The 26,674-nt window shown below is 42.0% G+C and overlaps 2 protein-coding genes across 3 annotated transcripts in view; one reads left to right on the top strand and one right to left on the bottom strand.

Annotated features, from left to right (window-relative positions):
* The first annotated feature begins 762 nt into the window (after positions 1-762).
* On the top strand, positions 763-21,951 carry PLP2 (proteolipid protein 2). The gene is made up of 5 exons (XM_034434088.3): positions 763-1,362; positions 13,162-13,317; positions 14,408-14,503; positions 16,261-16,351; positions 20,305-21,951. Exons 1-5 carry the CDS (start codon positions 1,270-1,272, stop codon positions 20,322-20,324), a joined length of 456 nt encoding a protein of 151 aa, XP_034289979.2. The 5' UTR covers positions 763-1,269; the 3' UTR covers positions 20,325-21,951.
* A 1,043-nt stretch (positions 21,952-22,994) lies between these two features.
* Positions 22,995-26,674, bottom strand: part of APEX2 (apurinic/apyrimidinic endodeoxyribonuclease 2) — a 62,785-nt gene continuing 59,105 nt past the window's right edge. For both annotated transcript variants that reach the window (XM_087888687.1, XM_034434089.3), the window contains 2 exons: positions 25,441-25,959; positions 22,995-25,327 (listed from right to left, as the gene is read on the bottom strand). In XM_087888687.1, the coding sequence (XP_087744813.1) occupies positions 24,690-25,327; positions 25,441-25,959 (1,157 nt within the window). In that variant the 3' untranslated portion in view covers positions 22,995-24,689. The remainder of the gene's footprint in view (positions 25,328-25,440; positions 25,960-26,674) is intronic.

The following is a 26,674-nucleotide window of genomic DNA, read 5'->3' as shown; positions in this document are numbered from 1 at the left end:
TTATTTGACTAAGCCACTGTATGACACACAGGTCCAAGTCTTGATTCAAACAGCATCCCAAGCCACAAACAAATATACTGTGCAAATATAAAACCAATTTTACCACTAGTTATTAGCAGCAACTTCCAGAGTACGTTTTCCTTCTACCTGGTAATGTCTGGTATTAAATACCTGGTATTAAAACTGAAAACACAGGCAGTGCCACCAATCACTTATCTTTCATATACAGGAGGCTCTCCAAAGTTAACCTCAACAAGTTAACAAGTTTTGGTCAGTGGTGTGGTTCAGTTTGAATGTGTGGAATTCAAACTATGTGGAACCAGTGTAATTTTATGTGAGCAGAATTTGTCTTACTGTCTTCTGAAAACTTGGTAGAAATCAAAATGCTCCACAGGACTGCTGTCAAGACACATCCCAATTTATTCACAGAATTTACAGAAAACAAAAGAAAGAATGCAGAAGAAAGAATGCAAAAGAAAAACAAAGGGAAGAGAGCATCTCATGTAGGAAGGACATCAGGGCCAGAAGGGTGACAAATAGAGAGATTAGGTGGTCAGGGGAAGGCTTGGAGACCTTGTCTGTGTGTCCCTTAAACTGGGGCAGCATCTGTGGAATTTCAGCCTGCCACTCCCTATTAAATGCATAGATGTCTTGCCTTGGAGAAAAAAGTTAGCAGCATAAATTGCACATGGTTGGACTAGATGACCTTCAAGGCCCCTTACTGTTACTCTCCCTTTTCTGGGGTTAAAAGCTGAGCAATACACAGTATTCCGCCTCTGTTAGACGTTTCATCCGCACGTGGAGTTAACCTGCGCCTGAAGTGGGAAGATGATCGGGGATTGGAAGCGGCTTCCTCAGGGAACTAAATGCACCTACAAAACCTGGGATTTCGCAGCTAGAAGCTCTCCCAAAGGGATTCAGAGGCGGCCGCAGAAATCGCCGTTTTCGAATCGCGATCCTTCCAGCAACTCCGCGCCCAGCCGCCCCTTTCCAGCATCAGTTTGATTTTTCAGTTAAGTGCCAGCCCGCCTTCCCGTCTCCGGCTGTCCTTAAAGGAACAGCGGCTGTATAAAACAAAAAACAAAAAAACAACCCGAGCCGTGCCCAGCTCGACAGCAGCCACACCTCGCCCACAGGCTTCCCCGCCCTCGCCCAGCTCCGCGAACCCGCGCTTGAAGGGAGGCTGGTTTGCAGGAGTCGCCCGCGAAAGAGAGAGAAGCGGAACTCGACGTTTTGCCCCCTTCGAAAGAGGGGCATCCCGCCGTTGCCATGGAGTCGTCCGGTGGTTCCTCCAAGGGGTGCATGGATCAATTTACCAGCCTCATCCGCTCCCAAAGGGGAATGCTACTCTTCGCAGAAATAGTAAGAGGGAAACGGAGAAGGGTGGGGAAGCGAGCCGCGAGAGGCAAGAAGGAATTGCGGGGGGGGGGGGGGGTCGGGCAAAGGCGACGGCCGAGCGCTCCTGAGTTTGGGGGAACCGAGTGGATTTTGGCTCCCTTCGGGGAGGAGGGCGGTGGCATTTCTTTGCTCTTAGCACGTGAAAATAGCAATAGCACTTATATACCGCTTCATGGTGCTTCGCAGCCTTCTCTAAGCGGTTTACAGAGTCGGTATAGCCACCCCCACCCACCTCCGCGACAGTCCTAAAACATACATATCTATGTATGTGTCCCTTCCAGCCCCTTGTGAGAAGCGGCGGGGCTTCTGAGGCAACCGAAGAGGAAGCGGTTAAAAGCAAAGTGGCAAAAGCAGCGTTAGAGAGGAAGGGAAATCTGTCATTCGCTCCCCCCCACAGAACACCCTCCCCCCCACGAAGAACGCGAGGCCCCAGCTGGCTTGTCAGAGCAGTTGCGTGGCCCCTTCTGCTTCGTCCGCAGAACGTGGGAGGCGGGAAGTTTCTTTCCAGGGATTCAGACTCCAGAGAGAATCTAATTGAAAATGCCCTCAGTTGCTGTTCAGGAACTTTTGCGTTTTTCTCCCACCCCTGCCAAAAAAAGTTTTTCCATTAAGGTGGAAAAACCAAGCCACAGCAGCTGCGCCGGGCATGCGTATTTTTTTTTTGGTCAGGAGCCGCTCTTGAGGAAAACTTGAGGGGGAAAAGCGGATGCTTTTCGGGCTGCTCTCCCACCCCGAAGCCTCCAAGCTCTGTTAAGTTTTGTTTACCGCGAGGGCTAAATTGGGCCTTTGAAAACTCCGGAGCCGAGCGGGAAACGCCCTAGCGCGAGAGAAGACTTTTACCGAAGGGTAGAGTTAAGAGGGCGGTGCTGGAAGCGGAGCGGAGGAGGAAGGACTTAAAGTTATCCGGTTAAGTTAGCCTGCGGAGTCGAGGGTAGATATGTAACTAGAGGGAAGGGGGAGCGCAACAGGCCGGAGCGAAGCAAAAAAACAAAACCGGGAAGGGGCCTGGAGAGCAATTTCTCCTCACCCCCGGAAGCCCCGTGCGCGCCCGCGCGCCTGGGGAGTTCCCTGCATTTTGGCCTCTGCCTTTCCTTCCTCACCCCCTCGCTGTCGGTCCATCAATTCCGCGTCCCCCCCACCTCCACCGTCGTCCGGTTTCAATTTGAGTACGTGCAATCGTTTCTCGGGGAATGCCTCCCATGCGATTTACCAGCAATCCAAACGGGGAGGGCCCGGTTCCTTTCGAGCTGCGTTGGATTACGCCTCTCCCCCCCCCCTCACGCTTGCAAGTTGCAATCCAGCACGTGTCGAAAAGCGTCCGGTGGGGGGAAAGGAGTGGTGTGTGTGGGGGGGGGGTGTTTGCGTTCGCGCGACCGCCTTTCCTAGATTCGCGACGAGTCTTCGGAAAGGGGGAATTTGTGCGGCAGGAGAGAAGTCTGCGCAGCGGGCAATTTAAGGACGGGTTTTGGTCCCCCCCCTCCCCCCGTCCGGCTCTGCTCATGGCCTTTGGGCGCGGCCGAGTCCGCCCCGTTCCCCTCGCCTAATATTGCGCCATGTGCGCGCTCGGCTGAACGAGTGTGACGTGAGTCACTGTGTCCTGCCCTGCCTGGACACAGACAGGCGGAGCCCTGTTGGAGCTAAAATTGGGCGGGAGAGGCAGCCGCTCGTCGGTTTGGCTTCGCTGCGGTGCCGGCCTGCCGCCCGGCCCTTTAAGGAAAAACTAAATTCCTGACTGAAGGCTTCATAGATGGCAACCCGCGATATGTGCCTATGTTTGTGGGCAGCTCTTCGGAGTTGTTGCCCTGCCGCTTGACACGCTGGCAGAGCCGGCTGTGCGTGCGCGTTTCCATAAGCCCGGAACTGATCCACCCGCCCAAAATTGGTCTCCTTAGAAGTGGTACTGAATTTCTGCTTTCCATACAGGTGCTTAAAAGCGCCTACTGGAAGAAGCAAAGTAGCTGGAAAGCAGGGTGGATAAAAATCAATGATTTTTTTTTAAAAATAAAAAAAATCGGATTTTTTTTTTTATTTAAATCGGATTTTTTTTTTATTTTTATCGAATTTATTTTAATAAAAAACTTTTGGGGTAAAAATCTATGGTAAGATAGTTTTCTATTTAAGATACATAAATAATTTAGTTTATTCAGCATGAAATGGAGCTTAGTTATGTAGCATGAGGCTGTATATTCTGCAACACTGGGACTATCGGTGAGTCAACAGTGGGTCAAAGGAGTAGCAGAGATGACAGTTGCTCTTTAAAAATTATGATTTAAATCGAGTTGATTTAAATCAAGCCTTTTTACTAGTGATTTAAATCATGATTTAAATCAACTCAATTTAAATCAAATCCACCCTGCTGGAAAATAATGCGATGTCTTCTCTAGAGTTCTTCCAGTGATCTGCTTACCTTTTTGTTGCCTGGTTTAGGTTCCAGGTGGACTTTATGTCTGCTTTGAATCTGTTCTAATGGGAATGGATGCTGCTTATTTTTTATTTACCTAAAGCCATTACATCTGGGTGGCACTGAAGTAACCAATTACATATTGCCTTTTATCCATTGCCTGGTGAATTGCAGCTGAGAATTCCCGAGCGTCCCCTGTTACCATCTGCTCGAGTGGACTCATCTGGAATAATGTTTTTCAAAATCCATAATATGATCTATGTCATGTTTATGTATGACAGGAGAGGAACTTGTATGTGTATAAGCTCATGAAAACCCCAGCATTTTCCAAATATCATACAGAGATAAAAACGTAAGATTTATGGACATTGTTCACACAAGTCATTGACTCATGTGGTTTGTTCAATGTTTGGCACAATGCATATAGCCATTGTGGTTTGGAGTAGTGGTCACCAACTGGTGGTCCGTGGACCACTGGTGGTCCACGAGAAAATTTTGGTGGTCTACAGAAAAAATATTTGCATTTTTTATATTGCACTAAATCAGGGGTCCTCAAACTATGGCCCCTGGGCCGGATACGTGCAATGAACGCTTGTGTTACTGCAGAGAGTCTCCCCCCTCAGGGTCTTTTTGTGTGAGTCGAAGGGGGCAGAAATTCCAACTTGAGGTCTGCTTCAACCTCCTGGTGCTGGGCTTTGGGCGAAGGCTGGAGGGAAGCGCCACTCGTGGAGGGCCTCGTTCCAGTGGGACTGTATCATGGCTTGGAACTACCTGACCATCTCAGCCCGCTGAGCCTCCAGGTGCCTATACCTCGCCTTGCACTCCTACAGGTCTTCCCTCTGCTTGGAAAGCCTATGCTCCTAATCCTCAGTGAGGTGCTTCTACTGAGCCTCCTTCTTGGCCAGATTCAATTTGAACTGAGCTGTTTTGCCAACTCTTTCTCATTGTGGCTGCTGAGCTCCAACAACTGCTTCCTGTTGGGGCCTTAAGGAGCCCAGGCGGGCGGGTGAGGGGTGGCTGGGAGGGGAGGGATGAGTAGAGGCTGGTGAGTCGCCCCTCGACATGAGTGACATGAAGTTGGCCATGCCCACCCAGTCACATGATCACCTAGCCACGCCCACCCAGCCAGTCATAAGGCAGATGGTAGGCAGTTACAGGAATGTAGGGTATCAAATTGGTGGGTTTACACTTATTACAATATATGTAGCCATCCACCGAACTGCACAACAAACAAACAAAAACAGAATGATATAAAAACAAAGAGCATCTAAAACTGAATCAAGGTTCAATAGAACCAAAAACCACTACACACCCAACCACCCACACTAGAGCCACAAACTAACCCCTCCCCCACTACCTGGAGGAATTTAGGCATAACTATGATTTCATAGTATAAGATGTGATCCTGTATCTTTGGTAGATGATGTGATTTGAAAGGAATGAGAAGGAATGTGGAAAACAAGCACGTTTTCCTCCAGGGAACGTTAAATTGGTTATTCTTTACCCAAAGGAGGAGGTGGAGAAAAATGGTAATTCAACTCCGCTGACTCAGTGAAAAGGAGAGATTTGCTGGTTTTGTTTTTTTTTACTGTACAGAATGGAAAAAGAGCTAACTTCTCTTTTTGGCAAGGGGGCCAACCTGTAGTTCATAAGAAGATGCATACATCTGGAACTTTGGTTGTTTTTCAAAAAAGAAATGGTTAATATGAATGTGTGAAATGGTGCAGGTGTTAATGTTCATTTGTTCGTTTTGGCAGTCTCTTGAATATGTTTGTGCATGGTCTCTTATAGACCTGGTTCATGTATTGCACTGAACAAATCCATCATTGTTTGATTATGCTAAATCATAACTGTAGTTAACAAATTTAACAAATTTCAGTATTCATATAGCATACTAAGCAGGGGTGAAATGTAAAATTTGTTACTACCAGTTCTGTGGGCGTGGCTTGGTGGGGAGGGGTAATGTAACTGGGTGGGTATGGGCAACTTTTTTTTTTTTAACTTTTCAAAACATTTTTTCTAATGCTTTGAAAAGCCTCTGCCGATCAGGCAACTCAGCTGGGATTATCAGAGACTTTTCAAAGCATTTTTTTTACCACCTCTTCGGCCAAGAGGTTGCAGGAAAAAATGCTTTGAAAAGCTTCTGACGATGGCTTTTTTTTTTAAGCCTCTGATGATCGTGCAGCTCATCTGGGCATGGGGGGGGGGGGGGGCGCAGGGATTTTTGCTACCGGTTCTCCGAACCACCCGCTGCCATCGCTACTGGATCAGGCAATCTGGTCCAAACCGGGAGCATTTCACCTCTGATACTAAGTCAAAGTTCAATCAATCAAATAGTGGTAGTGACATACGTGAACCAGGTCATATTTTCTTAAGTGAAGTTTGGTCATAATTGGAAAATTGTATGTACAATTGTTGTACTTGCAATATCTTGCAACTTCAAATCTTACTGAGATGCGAGGTATAAATTAAGACCAGACTGAAATTTTGAGGGTAACAAAATATGATTCTGCATGTTTATCAATAAATGACTAACTAAAATTTCAATATATAAATATTATTTGCATCCATGCTCAGAGTGTGAATCATTATGCAATAAAAAATGAACCAACATAAGGAAAGGAATTGACAGGTTGGGGTGGGGACAAAATTGTGCACTCTGGCAGAAAAAAAAGAGATGACAAATCAGAAGTGGGTTGCTTGGAGCATTCCAAAGTATAACATTTTATTGCCAATCCTACTTGGTAAATTATCTAAATCATCATATAGATGAGAGAGGATTCTGAAGCCTTCAAGATGTTGCTGAATTCTAATTTCCAGTAATATCAACAGCTAGATCAATGGTGTGATGTGCTTAGAATTGGTTCCTCAACATCTGGTGGACTGGTGCTTCCCTACCCGCCCACCCGCCCCCACCCCCCCATACTCAATGTGCAAGGGTGTGTATTTATACTTGTGTGCTCCATCCCTGTCCTTGCCTTAAAGGACATGTGCGCATCCAGCTGAATGGGGAAGAATCCTTTGCCTCTCATAACAGGACCAGACAAGGTGCCACTTTCCAGTGTGGACTTAACATTTGCTCTGCCTCACCTGTCAGAATAGTTGGTTTGGGTTGTCCGTCAGCCTCATAGTCTTCATTACATTCATTAATAATTAACTGAACCAATGATTTCCGGATGAGAACAAGAAGTATCAAACAGGAACCTGGGTCTTAATCCAATTAATTTTATTTTGACCAAAGCCATCAATGTATAACTATTGAAAAATTGAGCTTCCTCAGAACTACTGAAAAGTGTGCATTTCTCTTTATTCCAAGGGTTCAGAGCACCTATTGTATGTGTGTACCTCAGCTTTCCTCCATTGCTTGAGGCAGAATCCACTGGCTGGATTCCTACTTTATGCTTATGTTTACTTTTGGCTTAGCTTAATGTAGCAAGCCAGGCACTCTATAAACCAGGCTTTATGGCTTAAAAGATAATGTTTCTTTTCAGTCAAATTTGGCTCTTGGTGACTCAAATGACACATATATGCAGTTTTCTTGGTAATATTATGTATAAATCAACCATTGCTAAAGCAAACTAAAGCCTAGCATGATTTATGAAAGAATTTGTAGCTAGAATGCTTGCCTTATCCTTACAACAAGTTTATTAAGTAGGTTAGGCTGAGAAATCGAGATTACTAAACCTTTTTGTTTGATGCAGATATAAACCTGTCTTCTACAAGTCTGCCCCGTTTACAGTGGTTCTCTTTGAGAAAGTTAATGAAGAAATGCACAAATATCACCAGACCAATAAAACTGAATTTTATTCTTAAAGAATGGGGTGTTTCTAAATGCCTGCTGGGCTGGGTGGTTTTTCTGTTTGGGAATGACAGGTGTTTTTTTTTTCTGGAGCTGGGAATAGCAGGTTTTGACAAGACCTAGAAAAGAAAAGGGGGAAGGCTTTCCTCCCCCCTTACCTGTACCACACCTTATCATTCCATGAGCTCTTGTACTGTGCAGTTCAAAGTGTACAAATCAAGATAATCGAGGGTTTTTTTAGTCATTTTGTTCATTTGGGATGAGCAAAGCAGCAGCTTTCAGTTCCTAAATAATTCTGTAAGATCATTCCCACTCCCAAATACACAAATTCTTATGCAAATGCATTTCTTTGCAATTCAAATCTGAAATAAAAATAGTTTCCTAAATCATAGATATATATGCTATAAAAGTATATTGAAATAAGAGAAGGTTAGAAAAATTCCAAACAAGAACAGTATGATAAAGAGGATGTACATAAACCACAGAATTTCATTTAAGTTGTGGGGGGAGAGGTTTGCAAAGAGTGGAAAAAATGAAATCAAAATTTCCCAGATCTACCATTTATCACATTCACTTTTTATGCATTATCTAACATCAGATAAAATATACATTTTAATAATAGTGATACTCTTGGGAGGGGTGTAAAATTCAAATACCAGCAATGCTCAGTTTTTAGTCAGAAGTTGGGTCTGACTAAAAACCAAAACTCATCAGCATTTTCACATTTATTTTTGCTCAGGTTTTTTTTGGAAGGGTGTTATGTGTGTTGAGTGAACCCAATTATGTTTTTTTTAAAGCATAGTAAAATGTTAAAAGAACAGAAAAAGCTTCTAGTTTGCCAAATATACAGTTACCACTGTATATTTTAAAATCCAGACAGATTTTAAATGTCTAGGCTAAACCCTTTAAATACTTTAAAGAAAATATATCCAACTTGTTGGCTGTAAACACTTTTCCTTTTCATTTATACAGATTTAAAGATCCTTTATCTAGCAACTAGTGAATGTTGCTAGTCACATAGAGTTACATATTTTGCATCAGTTTGCAAAACATGTAACTATGTTATCTACAGCTGTTTCTTCTGCTACATTTGGCTCAGTTTTCAGGACTCTTAAGCTCTTGATTAGGTGGGCAGCTATAATGGATGGAACCATTAAAGTCTCCATTAAAAACTTAAAACGAGGTGGTACCATAAATCATTGCAGTTGCACAGGAAGAGAGGAAATGACTCTTGTCATCATTTTCTGATTTCTCTTTGTCTTTTTGGAATCCAGAAATGAATCACTGGCCTCCTCCCTATCACCACATCTTGCAACGTTGAGTTGCAAGGAAATAACTGGGAAACTCCAACCTCCTGATTCCAGAGACAGCAGGGGAGAATCTTGGTTGCCTTCCCGTAGATGAAAGGGGGAGAGTTTTACAAATTTCATACCAGGCAATGAAGCAGCTCTGGCAAAAAATTAACCCAAAATAGAAGTTCACTTTGTTAGCCTTTCAATCATAGTTTTTTCAGATTTGCCTCTTTCTTTATAATGTGCATCTGAATATTGGTTTAGGTTTGGCAGTGGGTAAAATAATGTGACTTGTTCTTGGCTTTCCTTGAGGTAGCCTGGATTCTTGGTTTTTTTTTAATAATCAGTTTGACTTCAAAGACAGTTTGATGAACAAGCAACAGTGCTGAACGTTTCATTGACTTATTTCTACAGCATACACTGCTGTTGAATATGCCTGTTCCAGGTAATTGGCAAACTAGTTTTCAGTCCAGGACAAACAAATTTGTAAAATTCAGTTAAATTATGCATTCGGTACCTGGGTGGCTTATTCGTCTTTGACAATGATGTTATTATAAGATGTAGAATAGAGATATTTATCTAACAGCTAATATTTTTTAGCAATTATGCTACCCCAAATTGTCTACTGCATCTCATCTGACTCCTGTTTCTTTAAAATTTTACTCTTGGCCTGGCATATTTGGCAGCACATTCCCACTTTGTTTAGCAGTTGCCCCAGTGATGACAGGACGACTGCATGCTTCTGCCTAGTCTTTGGCCAGCATGCTGGGAAATGGATTGAGCTTTTGTCTTCAAGGCTCCCACTTGGCAAATTTAGCCACCAAACATGGTTCTCAATTGCTGCAGCTGGCACAGCCCTGCAGTTAATTCCCGAATCACTTTGGAACATTTTGGGAGGAGTCCTGTGTAGTACATACACAGACAGAAACATGAATTAATTCAATCTAAGGTATGTTTATTTTTCTCCCTGATAAGTAGGTACAAATAAAACTAGAGAGGATTGACAATTTGCTTTTCTAAGAAATTAAAAGCAGATTCATATCAAATGGTAGTAATATCTCCCTTGGACGCTGTGTGTGTGCATGCGTGCGTGCAGGTACATGTCTGTGCACCCGCCCTTGAGCCTTGATTCCTGGTGACTACCTGGACAAATCCCTGCAGTCTTCTTGGCAAGATTTCAGAAATGATTTGCCCTTGCCAGGGCTAAGAGAGAGGGACTGGCCCAAGGTTACCCAGCTGGCTTCATGCCTAAGGCGGAACTCAACAGTCTCCCAATTTTGACCACGAAACTTTAACCGCTATGCAAAACTGGCCCATCCTGGAAACTCTAGGCATCCCTGAAATAAGAATAGGTAACTTATAGCCCAATAGATATAATTTAACTTCAACTCCAAGTTATGTGGGCTGGAACTGCTGGGAATTGGTTAGACATAATCGGGTGGATCAATGCTACCTATCTCTGCATTACTCACTATATTCATGAGTGCAGAAATTCTTGCTCCAGAAGTGCAAACAGCCTTTTGAGCATCCTTCCAAATATGTTGCTGCTAAATTCTAGCTATCATTGTTACGATGCTACCTACTCTGCAATTGTCTAGAGATTAGGCCAATTAGCAGGTCTTCTCAGTGGGCAGCATTAGTCTGCAATACTGTATTCTAATCACTGTTAGTGTTATGCCATAAATCACCACACTCATTCCTGGCCTTTGGAAAGGCACCCCAAATATTTTTCAATAGGCTAATTCAGTGATGACTGGGTGGCTTACTAATATTTTGTTTTGAAGTTATTTTAGCTAAAGGTGGAAGCTATGCTTTGGGGAATATTAACATCTGATTTTAAGGTACGTAAGTGTGTACTACAATAGTTTGCATGCATCTATTCATCAAACTTTAGGCAGTTTACAATCTCGGGAGCATTACAACACTATTACATCATAAAACCATAATAAGTTACCCATAGTATTTATTTATTAAATTTCTGTATCACCTAATTGCTGTCCTTTATTAAATATCTTCCTTTCCAAAAGTCCTATTAAAAATGACTCTGTTTTCACTATTATTCTAAGAAATAAGAGGGCAAGAATTAACCCATCCTCAAAATATAAGCTGTTCTATACTGAAGGGGTTGCTATTGAAAATTACATCCTCTGGGCAAATAAATAAAATCACAGTACTGTGTAACAAAGAAGTAAGTTACTCCGTGCATGGGAAGTAACCATATTAAATGTCTTAGTTAATAGTGTAATTTGAACGAAACCAAATATACAAATTCCTTGCTCACCTCTTTATTCTGACTTCATTTATGTATTGGAGACAGGGTGGATTTGATTTAAATCGAGTTGATTTAAATCACGATTTAAATCATGATTTAAATCACTAGTAAAAAGGCTTGATTTCCATCAACTCGATTTAAATCATAATTTTTAAAGAGCAGCTGTCATCTCTGCTATTCCTTTGACCCACTGTTGACTCACTGATAGTCCCAGTGTTGCAGAATATACAGCCTCATGCTACATAACTAAGCTCCATTTCATGCTGAATAAACTAAATTATTTATGTATCTTAAATAGAAAACTATCTTACGATAGATTTTTATCCCAAAAGTTTTTTATTAAAATAAATTCGATAAAAATCAAAAAAATCCGATTTAAATCAAAAACATCTGATTTTTTTAAAGAAATCATTGATTTTTATCCACCCTGATTGGAGAGGAGCCTCTTGCCATGACACTCCAAGGCCAATTTGATCTTTGCACACTTCCTTCTGTATTTGCATGAGCAAAGAAGTGCATTAAATTGCAGTACTCTACTAGGCTGTATCAAAAGCAAAGATATGCTTTAGCTATAAGGGGGAAACAGTATTTATATCTGAACTGTATTTTACTGACCTAGTAAACTTTATTTCGTACTACACAATAAAGTTAATATCATTTTAGGAAATGTTTTTGGTCACTCTTCCCCTTGCCAAATATATAAATTGTGTATATATGTATGTACACACACACAAACACACATGCAGTACTGTGCAAAAGTCTTAGGTGGCTATTAGATTTGTTATTTTAGCAATGTTTTAAGGGCCACCCATAATTATTTTTTGGTATTCAATGTCACATCTTGAATATCTAGTTGGTTGATTTCCCTTTCAGAGTGGCGTTGGCTGATGCAAAAGTATGAGTTCATGCCTGTCAAAGTCTGTGATCTTTGGCATTTTGACTGGAACGATATGATTGAAAGTTGGTCTTAATAGCAAGCTTCCAAGAAATAACATTCATACAACATGTAAAATGCTCAAGCATGTCTTGCACAAACCTGGTGTAACAGACCTTTTTGCATTGCAGTCACTTTGGCACACCAGTAGTAGGATACAGAGGTGTTGGCAATGGCTGTTCTTAGGGTTCCATTCCATTTAGGTTTATAGGAGTCAGGTGTCTGCCAGTATCAAGTGTAGTGGGAGGGCATACTAAATACTTGCCACTTTGGCGTATAGAAGCTGCTTTTTCTACTTTTTCCTGTTTTTGAATGCTGCACACATATTTCCTGCATTTTCTGGTTATATTCTAATAAGGAGACTACAACATAATTATATATGGACATTATACCATTGCTACAACAACAAAACTGGCTTAAGAAGAAATTTTTTAAATTTTTAAATGTTTTAATTGGTTTGTGATTTTTAAATTTTTGGGCCAAATTTATATATATTTTAATTGTTCTTAATATTTGTATTTCATGTTCTTAATTCTGGCTGTGCACCGCCCTGAGTCCTTAGGGAGAAGAGCGGTATATAAATTGAAAAATAAAATAAATAAAATAAAATAAAAACTAATGGTGGCCTAAGATTTCTGCACAAGTCTTTCTCTCTCTCCCTCCCTCCCTCCCTGTGTGGGTATATACATTGCTTTGAGGCTAAGCAGCCATTGAATTGTTAATGTTTTGTCCTAATATTTATCTGTTAAAGGTGGAGATTTTTGTATGTGTCTTATTGTAACTAAGTAAAATCTTCAAGTCAACTTCCACTCCTCAAAGCTTTTTTTTTTTTCATTTATACATGTAATTATTTTGCCAACAATATATCTAAATAGTTGGATATTGCAACCTTCTAGGATGCTTTTCAACTTCCCAGCCCTGAAACCTTCTGATGGCCTCTCATTCATGGAGAGCCCCAGTTTAGCTTTTTAAAGATCAGCCACGTTTCATCATTTGCTGCATTATTTTCTTTCAGTGTTTCTCCTTCCCCATTCTGCTCTTTGATAAGTATTTCTCCTCTCCTAGATTGCATGTATCATCATACTGATCTGCTATGGGGCATCCTGGTCATATGCCTACACAGGTTTGGCGATCTTCATGCTGATTTACTGCATTGTCCTGTTTATCATCTTCATGTTAGGATTACACCTTCAATTGACTTTCGTTCACTGGGGATGGACGGTAAGTTTTGGTTCTGTGGTAAGCCCTGGGGTGGGGGAGGGATTCTTATGTCTCTCTCTCTATATATATATATTATTTATTTAACAATACATCTAGCACCCATCCCTTGATCCATAATGATTCTGCAACATTATTAAAATAATAACACTCAACCATGATAGTCCCCCAAAGCAAGCTATGGAGCAACCTCTTTAAAAAATAAGAAGGAATGGTCCCATCTGTCCTGCTGGAGCAAGGTGATCCATAATGTGGATCTACCCTCAGGAAGGTCCATATCCCATGAACCTTGAGGGCAAAACACCCTCCGTAGGCCCTCCCTGGATACCTCGATTACATGGGCAGATTACATTTTGTAAGGCATTATATGATATAACTGACTGCTCAGAATGTGTGAATGCCTGTAAAAATTTCCACCTGTGAAGCCAGTCATATCTTGGCATTTGTGTAAAGTGGTCATAGGGAAGCATTTTTCCATTAATTTTCTTGTTATTGTCTTTTTTTTTTTTTTTTTTTTGGCATAATGATTCTATTATGCTGCTGGGGGACTCTGGGAGTTGAAATCCACAAGTCTTAAAGTTGCCAAGTTTGGACACCCCTGGTGTATATGAAGATGAGAATCTCAAGGCAATTATATTGACATTAGGGTATAGCATTGTACAGATCCAGTTTAGGATGTAAGATTACAATCTTACATTCACCTCTCTGCTCAAGGGATTGTGCTACAATATAAAAAGGCATCACCCTAAGAACTTTTAATTAGTTTAAGTAGCTGATATATACTATATCATTTTATAAACTACCAACCATTATTAATGTCCAAATAATATTTGAATATCAATAGCAATCATCAGCCCAATATAAATCATAATTTAAGAATTGCATTAATTTCTACCTGAGTAATGAAAGACCTGATGTTAAGAGGAATCCGAGTTTCAGATGTGGTGCAAGTGTATATTGTTCAACCATGGTTTCCAAAGGGGATTTAATTCTGAGTAGGCATGTATAGTGGTTGGTTTTGTGCTCTGGCTAGATCCATTTAAAGCCTAATTTAGAGTCCACCAAGATTAATCTTTTTCTTGCTTCTCCAAAGACTTTTATCCGGGCTCTTATTGGAGCAGTGGCCTTTATCATCACCGCCATCGTTGTCCTTGTTAGCCGCCCAGATGGAGCAGGCATAGCTGGGGCGGTAAGTATCAAATCTGTTGGTGGGACAAATTTGTGGAGGGAGTGGAGAAAGGAAGCTGGAATGGTGACCTGGTAGGAATTTTGAAAATTCAAGAACATGCATCAAACAAGGTGAGGCTTGCTTATTCTGGGATCGCATTAGCTGGAGAATGCTGTAGTAGCAAGTGTGGGAGTACCTTTGGGGTATTCCTCCCAAAACTACATTTCCCAGAATCAGTTGCCATGGCCCATGCTGGCTGAGACTGCAGGGAATTGCAGTTCAGCATTTTTGGGGGCTCACCGATTTTCACTGCTTCTTTTTTTTTTTAAATAGGACAATTAAAAAAGAACAGAATTCGGCAAGACATAGGAATCAGTTCACATCTTGCATTAAGACCAAACAATGAACACAAAGGTTTATGCCAGTGTTACCAGCGAAGCAGGCTATTATAGTTTCTTTTTTAGTATATTGTTATTATTATGTCATACCATGATACAGTACACTGTTTAAATCCTATCATGGCAGAAGGTGGGAGTACCCGTACTCAAAGCATTGAAATAAAATGAGATTACAGGTTGTCCACAACTTGCAACCACAACTGAGCCCAAAATTTCCATTGCTAAGTAAGTCAAGTGAGTTGCTCCCCATTTCACAACCTTTTTGCACAGTTGTTAAGCAAATTGCTGCAGTTGTTAAGTGAATCTGGCTTCCCCCATTGACTTTGCTTGTCGGAAGCCAGCTGGGAAGGTTACAAATGGTGATCACATGAGCCTGAGATGATGCAGCTGTCATACATACATGCCAGTTGCCAAGTGCCCAAATTTTGATCATGTAACCATGGAAATGTGGCAATGGTTGCAAGGGTAAAAACGGTCAGAAGTTACTTAAGTGCCATTGTAACTTTGAACTGTCACTTAACAATGGGTTGTAAGTTGAGGACTACCTGTATATGACAAAATGTAGCTGCTACAATAATCCCTTCTATCCGCAGGTTGTTTCTGGCTCAAGATTTTATCATGCATTGCCTGCTTTACAATTTTATAGGAAGAATACAATACAAATACAAATACAAATACAAATACAAATACAAATACAAATACAAATACAAATACAAATACAAATACAAATAATACAAATACAATACAATAACAAATACAATACAATACAATACAATACAATAACAAATACAAATACAAATACAAATACAATACAATTCAATACAACAACAAATACAGTAACAATAACAAATGCAAATACAATACAAATACAAATACAAGAGTTGGAAGGGACCTTGGAGGTCTTCTAGTCCAACCCTCTGCTATAACAGGAAACCCTATACCATTTCAGACAAATGGTTGTCCAATCGCTTCTTAAAAACTTCCACTGTTGGAGCATTTACAACTTCTGGAGGCAAGTTGTTCCACTGATTAATTGTTCTCACTGTCAGAAGTTTCTCCCTAGTTCTTGGTTGCGTCTCTCTTTGATTAGTTTCCATCCATTCCTTCTTGTCCTGCCTTCAGGAGCTTTGGAGAATAGCTTGACTTCCTCTTTTTGTGGCAACCCCTGAAATATTGGAACACTGCTATCATGTCAGGTCCAGATAACTTCATTTGTTACATATAATTCTCAATTGTTTTCTCATTGCTTAATTAACTCCCAATGTATTCAATTGGTAGCACTACGAGTTATGCATCTAGAAAAACTTTCAGCCTACCAAATATGATTGGGGGTGGAAAAATCCTGAGTCCCCAAACTAAACTTGCCTTGTTTTTCAATAGGTGGTTTCAATTCTGACTGGAATCCTCTTTGGCTACGATGCATACACCATCTTGCCTACTCTCAGGAAATCCCATGTACCAGCTCCTTCCGGTAGGTCTTCTGGGGTGAAGGTATTAGGAAGGTGAACATTTCTAGGTGGCTTCTAGATGTCTTTTCTTTCTTGCATGAATCAGATCCACAAAACTTTGCTTTTGGAAATGGTACCGGTATACCGATTTCTACTGTAGATTTCTGTATCCAGAACTAGGCATTCCACTTGTTGCTAAACCCAGTAGGGAAAATGAGATCCTCCCAAAGGAATTCATTTCTTTGGAATTGCCATCCTTTTTCTTAAACTTGGCTGTAGAATATCTTCATGATTTATGATGACTCTGTTGCATCCCAGTGCCCTTTGAGCAATGTGGGTGATTGGGGAGTTCTGCTTCAAGTCCAGTGGTTTTAAGAATACGAAATGGTACTGTTCAGGTACCTGAATGAACCACCATTCATTTAATAATCACTCAAATTTACAGCAACTGTTGCAGCATCCCCATTGTCCCCTGATCAAAATTTGGGTGTTTTGCAGTAGGCATGTAATTGTAATGGTTGCAGCATCCTGGGTTCACATGATTGCCATTTGCAACCTTCCCAATCATTTTCCAACAAGCAGTCAATGGGGAAAGCTGGGTTCGCTTAATGACCACTTCATTTACTTAACAGCAGCACTTAACAATCATGGTAAAAAAAAGTCATAAAATCAGACACAACTCACTTAACAACCACCTTGCTTAGCAATGGAAATTCTCATCACAGTTGAGGTCACAAATCAAGGACTACCTGTAATTTCCGCAGATGCAGACATCCAGTGTTATTCTTCTGTTAGAGAATTCAGTGGAAGCAATGGAATTCATCATGCATTCAGTTAGGATAGCTATCATGTCTATTTGCTAATTATTTATGCCACTTGCATCACTTCCAATTTTAAGTCCCTTTTAACAATAACTTCATTATTAGAAGTTATTGTTAAAAGGGGCTTAAAATTGGAAGCGATGCAAGTGGCATCTGTTTTTAACTCATTATTAGAGTTAAAAACATAATGTTCCGTAATGAAAAAAAAGTAAATCAAAAGATAAATCATAACCAAATAATTATTGATGTTCATTCTCATCCCAATATGTGTGGTGCCACCTCCTTAGGGGTTAACATCTTACATAATCCCTGTTGGCCCTCTGGAAGACCCAAGTCTTCACTGCCAGGACACCTAATAGGGATGGGGCTGTTCTTCTTTCTGAAAGTAGGCTTTTCCCAGATGGATGGAGCTACTACCAAGGATCCCAGAACATAACAATTCCTCAAACCAGGATCCATTCAAGCCCTGCCTCCTTCTTACCCTATACTCCATGCAGTTGGTGGTCTTGAACATAGGTTGAATATAAGAATATGTCCTAAGCCATGACGGGCTTTGAAGATAAACAATCAGCTGCTTGAATTATACTTGGAACCCAACTGGTATGTTCCGGGGTGAAATCCAGCAGGTTCTGACAGGTTCTGGAGAACCGGTAGTGGAAATTTTGAGTAGTTCGGAGAACCAGCAAATACCACCTCTGGCTGGCCCCAGAGTGGGGGTGGGTGGGAATGGAGATTTTGCAGTATCCTTCCCCTGTCACGCCCACCAAGCCACGCCCACAGAACCTGTAGTAAAAAAAATTGGATTTCACCACTGGTATGTTCCCATAGAAGTAGCAAGTGAACAATGTTGTGCCTTTTATTCCCAGGCTGCTGCATACTGGACCAATTGCAATTCCAAATGGTCTTCAAAAGCAGCCTCATGTAGACCAAACTGTAATAATCCAAATGGGAACCAATGGGTCTGACTGTCAGCAAAATGCCCTGCTCCCCAAAAGCCTGAAGTTGATATGCAAGATGCACAAAGGCTCTCTTAGTCATGACTTCTATCTGCTCCTTGAGCGGGAATCATGAGTCCAAGGGGACCCACAGGTTGCAAACCAGTTCTACATGGGGCAGCGCAGCCCTATTCAGAGCTAACGATGGACTCCTGCTGAAATCCCCTGCTTCTGAATCAACAGCCATTCTATTTTTGCTAGAGTTAAGTCTAAATCTGTTTCTCCCCTCGTGGAAGCAGAAGAGAACCCCAAATATATCTTCTGTTTAGCCCAGGAAAGATGTACACATGTGGCTATCATTAACATAGCAATAGCAATAGCACTTGGATTTATATACCGCTTCATAAGTGCTTTACAGCCCTCTAAGGGGTTTACAGAGTCAGCGTATTTCCCCCAACAATCTCATTTTGGTCCTAATTTTACCAACCTCGGAAGGATGGAAGGCTGAGTCGACCTTGAGCCTGGTGAGATTCGATCTGCCAAACTGCTGGCAGCTGGTGATCAACAGACGTAGCCTGCAGTACTGCACTTTATTATTTCATTTTATTAGTCATATTTCTATGCCGCCCACTCTCCGAGGACTCTGGGCGGCTTACACCAAAGACAGTATACTAAATAGCATATTGCCCCCAACAATCTGGGTCCTCATTTTACCCACCTCGGAAGGATGGAAGGCTGAGTCAACCTTGAGCCGGTGAGATTTGAACCACTGATCTGCTGAACTAGCAGTCAGCTGAAGTAGCTGCAGTACTGCACTTTAACCACTGTGCCACCGCGGCTCTTCTATCTAACATATCGATGATGCTTCCACCCAATGAAGTGGGTGGCCTCCGCCAGCAATTTCATGTAGTAAATACTATAGGGGAGAGGATTAAGCATTGCAGCGTTCTACAAAACAAACCCCACACGTTTGACCTCTCCCTCTGCACCACCAAATGGAATCACCCATTCAGGAAGGAAGAAAACGGTATGGCCAATCCAGAAAGATATCATAAGTGAAGATATTAAAGGCAGCTGGGAGATTCAGCAGGGCCAAGAAAGTTACTTTCCCACACCAGTCCTGCCACAGATCACCAACCAATGCCAATGCCAGTGTTCTCCAGCCAAAATCCCAAATGAGAAGAATCCAGGGAATCCATTTCATTTTAAATTACCGGCATTATGTTTTTATTTTTAATAGATCTTTTAAGGCTAGTGCATTTTAATGCAAGGCATTGTTAATATATTTTCATTAAAAAATATTCCCTCATAGTCAAATGCAATTCAATTTATAGCTTAACAGCTGAAGAATATAAATGTTGTAATTATTTTTTTTTAAAAAATTATAATTCCTTGATTTTTAATCCTTTGTTTTGTTTTGTTTTCTATATTTTAAGTCACCTAGACTCTAGGACTAAGCTTTCCAACTGATTGGAAAGAAATATATGCATGCATACTGATATTTTTAGCGTCAGCTCAGCCTGACAGCGTTTCAATTTGTGTCTCCCTTGATATTTTAATGAGACAATATAATTGTATTGCCATTATCTTTTTAATTTGTAGAACTACAAAACAAAAGCAAAACATGTGAATACATATAAAACAGAACATTTAAAAACTCAGATAAAACGAACTAGCAACAATGAAGACGAAAAGCTAAATCAAAATGAAATCAAATACAGCAATCAGATACAATACTAAGTACATCAATGGAAAAATTACTACTGCTCAGTTTTTAAACAATGAACAGAACCCAAACTGCATAGAATCCTATTGTCCAGTCTTCCAGTCAAAGAGACAGCCTATTCAAAGGTTGAAATGAGTCATTTAATCAATCCAGCCTTTGGCATCTGTATTCAAGTGTCTTTCCAGGAACATACAGTATAATAATCTTCGTGGCCCCATCTCTGGGCCTTACAGTGGCCCATATTATTCATATTGTATTTATTTGTGAAATGTATATCCTGTACTTTCACTGTTTTCCTGACAGTTGCAAAGCAGGGAGCAATGTTACAGCTTCTTATTTATTCCTAGGGATGGGATGGTGATGAATAGCAATAAATAGCTTCTAGCTAGAATTAGAATCGTTGGCCAGCAGTTCTCATCTTTCCTAGCAAGAACAAGCAAGTTACAAGAATAACTTTGCTTAATATCTGTCTGTCCTTCATCTGCTTCTTACAGAGCCTACAGAAGGGATTTGAAGACGCCATCCCTCTTTCACCTCAAGACAAAACACCACACTGGACCCATCTCCTATTGCCTTCTGTGGGATCTGTCCCCAAGAGACCACCTCCCCGTATCAATTTGGCAACATCACAGCCTCTTTTCTTTGGATGCCCAGTAGGACTGATTGTTGTCTGAATTGGCAGGTCCTTTCCTCTTGTTTCCACTTTATGAAACTGTTCCAGGAAATGGAAAAGAAGGGCAGTTCTGGAATCCTCCAGGGAAATTGCAGACCCCAGTAAGATGGATTTCATAGGTTTGTAACTATTGACTGCATCAGATTGAGAGTAATTCCATTTACTCTCTGGTTGAGATGCAAAGAAAATAAGCCTTTACATGTTTAGTCCTATTAGTAGAAAATGGCAGCAAAGTGCAAAGGGGCCCCCGGACCTTCTCTTTGGGGCGTCTGTTTGCCTTGCAGACTCCAGGTGCTTGCATCCAGATCCAATCCACTGTTTTGAAATCTAACAAATAGGACTTTTTCAAAAGTTTGTAACTTTTGAAGAGTTTGAGTTCCACCCCATGAAAAGGTGTTTGAAATTTCACTAAGCCATCTTAAATACCCATTTTTGATAAATTATTATTTTTTAATAAAGCAAGCGCTTAAAAGGCGTCCTACATTGGTAACTTTTTCTACACCATTTATTTTCTCCCCTAATCTTATCTCTCTTAGGGGGAACCTCGGTCTTTAAAAAAGGCACCAGGTTACGGAGTAGGGTTATGTGTATGTTCAGTCATTGTGAGCAAATAGAAAAAGTGAGTTTGGGTGGTCATGAGCTACTGAAACTTCCAGATTAAGGAAAACTTTACTGAATTAGACTTCCAGGGCTCAGAGGTAAAACTCTACTGCCAGGCAAAATTCATTACCCTGGCCTATTTTGTAAAATTTTTTAAATATAAAAATAGTAAACATAGCAAACTTTTATATAAAATATGCAAATTCATATACTTGATGATGATGTTATCCATTCAGTTGTGTCCAACTCACGGCAATTCTGTGGGCCAGGTTTCTCCACATCTTCCGATCTTGCACTATTTGAGGGGTTTTTTATGCTCTGGCTGATGTCAGCTTTGATGATGTCCAGCCACTGTGTTCTTCAGCAGTCTGTTTTCCTTTCCCCACTTAACTTTTCCAAGCATAATTGCTTTCACCAGTGAATTACCCACCGCATGACATGGCCAAAATAAGTGACACAGAGTTTTGTGATTTTGCCTTCCAGTGACATGTATGGGTTATGCACTCATATACTTGTTAAAGGCCATTTTTTTTTCCCAAAGAAGAGAATTTGGCTTACCTTGGTGCTGATTTCTGGGTATTTTTTAATAATTATTTTGGGGTAGTGCAGAATACAGCCTTGGCTAGGGCCTCAGTGATCTATTAGGAGACACACATGCGGCCTGATTTTCTTCTGGGGAATGTATATCATTGCCTTAAGCTTAGAACACTTTGTCTGCATTGGCAGGAAAGATAGAAGAGAAAGGAGAATGTCTACTGCCATCTCTCGTCCAATTCTCTCCTGTTGGACCTTGGGCAGCTTGGTTTTATTTTGTGCTTGCTGGAGAAATAAAATAGTTGAAAATGCAAATAAATGATATCTGAATTAGTATGAAGTCTGTTTACTTGAAGTCCACTACCATAATTTTTTTGTGCAATCTTATCTGTAGAGAATTGTTTATAATTAAAGGGATCTGTGAAACTTCTCCATCTAGGACAGGGGTGTCAAACTCAACGCCCAGGAACCGAATGCAGGCTGCAGGGTGCTTAGATCTGGCCTGCGGGGCCACTCTGGAAACCGCGAAGAACCGGCCCACAGTGTCAGTGAAAATGGAGGCTGTTTGTGGCCTTCCTGAGCTCTGTTTTCACTGGCAGAGGGTTGCAGGAGGCCGTTGCAGCCAAAAATGGAGCTGGCAAAGGCTGCAGGTGGCCCTCCAAACCTCCGTTTTTGCTGGCAGAGGGGTGTAGGAGGCCATCGCAGCCAAAAACAGAGCTTGAGAGCCTGTTTTTGCTGGCAAAATGATCAGGCCACCACAGGTGCCCCCAACACGAGTGACGTTGAGCTGGCCATGCCCCTGGCCACGCCCACCCCAGTCCCCCAAGATTTAACCCTGATGCGGCCCTAATGAAATAAAGTTTGACACCCTTGATCTAGGAAAAGGAGCCTGTGTCAGCTTTGGAAGCCATATTAGGGTATAAAGTCTAAATTATGGCACTATGTGTTTCTCTGACTTTCTCTCATCTTACATTTAAATAGAAGTGATTTGGCTGTCAATGTACACAACAAGTGCTGCATCCACAAAATCACCAAGAATTTGATCAAGTAAAGATCTTCAGTCAGCAACTAAGTAGTACAAACATACCATCAAAAGCAAGTTTCTCTGCATCTTTAGTGTGTAATCGCTGTATTTCCATGTTTTGGGAATTCTACCAAATAAGTAGCATCTCACAAATCACAACTTTCATTTATTTAAAGTAAAGTTTCTATTTGTTACATCTACTTTGATTAATTCAAATCTCTGCAGATTCTGCTACCCAATCTTCCCAAAAGCAGCTGCTGTTTTTCACCAAGGGTATATTTGGCACACTTGGTAGAAGAGTCAAATCCAAAATGTTTTACTTCTGAGTAGCAAATTATAGTTTTTTAGGGAGAGGATAACTCATAGCATATATATATTTTTTTCAGTGATGGATTAGAGCTTAGTAACCAGAGTTGTTTGTTTTTGCTTAAGTTACAATGAACAACTATATCCAGCTCTTGTCTAAGATAGGACATGAAGATGAACATAATATTCAGGGTTAACTCAGCCTTCCATCCTCCCGAGGTCAATAAAATGAGGACCCAGATTGTTGGGGGCAATATGCTGACTGTAAACCTCTTAGAGAGGGTTGTAAAAGCACTATGAAGCAGTACATAAATCTAAGTGCTATTGCTATAATACTATGTTGTGTTTCTACATGTGCAACCTTTGGTCCCCAAATTCCCTTTTTGGCCAACCTCCCCAAACCCAATCTAATCATGACAGCTGAAAGTGGGTTTATTTTTCTGTTGTGTTGACATCTGAAACCAATGAAACCTACGGTATATGCCCTAAATTAGGTGTACCAAGTTAAAAAAAAAAAATCCATTTTAAAAAATTTCCGATGCAGTCTTGGTTGCCAAAATATTGCCAGTCCCTACTATGTAAACCAGGGATAATCAACAAGGTACCCTATTGATTTCCAGACAATAGGTTCCATAATCGTTATCACCCAAAATATTTGGAGGGTGCCATTTTGTCCACTTCCACTAGAGGCTGCGGTAATGAGAAAATCACTCCCCTTTGCCCACTGCATTGTAACACCCATGTCCCTTTGTTCCTTAGGTTATCTTTTCTACTTTGCTTATTAATATTTAACACACTGTAATGATCCAATGCAATGCAAAAAATGTTTTTTTCATGAAGTTTATTTCAATTTCATTTAAATTAAAAATCTTAATTAGAAAAAAAAATCAATTTTTTAAAAAAACTGCAAACTTTAGAAATGCACACAGTGCAGAGAGACTAGACATAGGGGGGTGGTGAGGTGAAATCACAGGTCCAGTTTGATTAGGAAGATACATTGAGGGGTTTACCCCATAGAAGACATCTTCTGCCCATGTTCCACTTCTAGCGTGGAAAGCTGGAGGACAGATCAGCTTCACTCAGAGGTGTACACACACAATCACACACACATTACCACCAAACACCTTGCTACCAAAGGAAGAGAATCCCAAAAGCATGAAACTGCTACCTTGCTAGAGACTTATATTAGTAATAGCAACTCGAAGGATCAAGGGCCAAAAGGATTTCCCAGGAATGGTGCAAATATTCAAAAGTCACAGTAAAAAGGTCAAAACAGAAGTGCAAGGGTTCCCGGGTAAATTGCTGCTGCTTGACGCTCGCTCACGGGGCAGAGGTTTACAGGATTTGAACTTTCCAGAAGACAAAAGTTAAAGCTGCGTTCAGGAGGTCACAGTTGAGAGGTCAAAAGGCCACCATGGAAAATAAACTACCACAGTTCAAAGAGCACCACAGAGAGAGACACTTCCAGATTCTTCACACACGGGTCACGTCTAAAGATCAGAGGTCAGCGTGGGGAAAAACAACTCAAATCTCCCTGAGGAAAGGTTTCAACAGAAACAGCGGTCATGATGATAGAGGTCACTTTCCGAGGAGAATCCTTGGTTAATAGGCACGGGTCAAGGAGGAAGAAACAATGGCCTTTGGCTGCAGAGGCCCCCAGACAGAATGATCGACATTTCACCATTCAGACAAGCCCCGAAGCCCGACTACAGCTGGACTGCAATAGCAAAAGCCAGGACAGCTCAGGCCACCACACAGTTCTTGTCCCGGACCACCCGCAATCTTCGGCGCTGCCGTTTGCGAGCTGATTCACTGGGCGGCGTGACCTCTGGGGAATTGGATCCACCACGCAAATGGGGCGGCAGGGGTATAGGCTCCCCTAGAAAGTAGCCTTCTTCCTCTGAGGATGAATCGGAAGACTCGGAAGAGCTGAAGTCCCATCCCCGGGGTGGGTAGCGCCGGTGCCAGGCAGGAAAAGCACTCTCTGAAGCTGAATAGGAGAGGTTGGCTCCCCTCCTTTCCCCCCTACCTTTCCTTGGCCTCCAGTCTTGACTCCCCAGGTTGAGCGAGTTATCTGAAGTGGAGCGAGGGTGTCCCCGGATGGCTCCCCCCTTCTGCGCCATCGGGGTCTCCAAGGAGGCTTGCTCAGGGGTGCTGGGCTCTCCTGAGATTAACGGTTCCCGGAAGCTAACTCGGGGTATTCCTCCCCGAGCAAAAGTCCCAGGCTCCCTGCCCTCGCTGAGCCGTGGCCGGGCAGAGGCTTGAATTTTGGAAGTGGAACTGCTGCTCCAGTCGGAGGTTTTGGAAGAGGGCATCCCTAGCTCCGGCATAGAGTGGCGCAAAGGGGAGGTGCGCTGGAAACGTGGCTGGAGCTCGGTCCCTGAGGAGAAACAAGATGATTAGTGTGGAATGGGCTAAGTCTCAAAGCCAGGCGCCTTCCCCTACAAGCCCTGCACTTCCGCAGCATTCTTGTTCCACTTAGCTCTACCTCACCTGTTCCTGGTTCCTCCTGGTCAGTGGCTGGAGGCAGGCAAGTCGACGTTCCCCGGGAAGCCCGCTCCACTGGCTCCTCACAACTCTGGCTGTAACCGGAACCATTACTGTCTGGATCGGAGAGCTCTTCCATTTCCGTGGGCACCTCCTCGTCCTCATCCCCAGGCACCCCACTCCAGCTCCTTCGGATCCTTGGGGTGGAGTCTGACGGTACCGTCTGCCCCGCAAAGGAAACGGAGCGGGTGATGGAGGAGGGTGATGTGCCCTGGGACTGAACTCGGCGCTGCTGCCAGCTGGTCCTCCGAACATCCTGAGGACGGGTGCTTTGCAAGGCAGAGTCACAGGAATCCGAGCCGTTGGGGTCTTCGCCGAGGCTGCAGGCCCGGGAGCAGAAGATCTGACCCTGCTTGGGCAGGAAAGGCTTCCCCAGCAGGGGTTGCTGGCAACGGGAGCAGCTGAAACAGGCATCTGTGGCATGCCAGTGCTGGCCTTCGTAGGTCATCTGACCCTGGTCAATACCTGCAGGGAAGGAATAAGGCCAAACCATTGGATGGGTTTAAGCACTTTGTTTAAAACCCACAAAAGCTGGAAAGTCATCTGCTCTTGCCAACAAAGGTGATCTATCCCACCTACAAAATGCTTTGGGGACATATCCTCCTGTATCTAGATTTTGCAAAGAGGATGAAGCAGCTGCTCTTTTTAAATGGTAAAAAGCATTCTCTAGTCAAAAGCCTGGAGGCCTGGCACTGAAGCCATGTTCTGGAAAAAGCTTTATCTTGCCTCATTTAAAGCACTGCCAAAGCCAACACTGGGAACTTAGATTCATTTAGGAAACAGCAATCAGATATCTTTACACTCTTGTTAGAAAGTCAGTGATGGAAGAATATCTCCCCTCCATGTCCTCCTACTTGGATTCAGGCCTGTCTATTAACCTTGCAAACAAAAATAAAATGAATCCTAAATCACCTGTCTGAAAACTGAATAACTAATGCCCAAATAAAATCCCTGGCCCATGCTAGTTTTGCATGTGTTCATTCATATTACATCACATCCATGACTGAATTTCTGGATGGCAGTAAGCAAGACTTGTAGAAAACCCTCCATATTGTGGAATCTCCAGGTGATATAAATGAGCAATAAACATCTGAGCTTTACATAACATGCTATAATGTGGATTGATTAACCATGATTTGTTAAAGAAGTCATTATTTCCTGGTTTCTCATACTGCATTGA

The sequence above is a fragment of the Pantherophis guttatus genome, chromosome 2, assembly GCF_059756535.1.
Source record: "Pantherophis guttatus breed Tessera chromosome 2, ASM5975653v1, whole genome shotgun sequence".
In the NCBI taxonomy this organism is placed as follows: Eukaryota; Metazoa; Chordata; class Lepidosauria; order Squamata; family Colubridae; genus Pantherophis; species Pantherophis guttatus.
This window is presented reverse-complemented; position numbering and strand designations above follow the sequence as displayed.

Bases quoted from the DNA above. Each gene is read 5' to 3' on its own strand.
- PLP2 (XM_034434088.3), top strand. From the start codon at position 1,270: ATGGAGTCGTCCGGTGGTTCCTCCAAGGGGTGCATGGATCAATTTACC. The intron at 14,504-16,260 runs GTAAGTATCAAA...GTTTTTCAATAG, and splicing joins GAGCAGGCATAGCTGGGGCG to GTGGTTTCAATTCTGACTGG. The intron at 16,352-20,304 runs GTAGGTCTTCTG...TGCTTCTTACAG, and splicing joins CCATGTACCAGCTCCTTCCG to AGCCTACAGAAGGGATTTGA.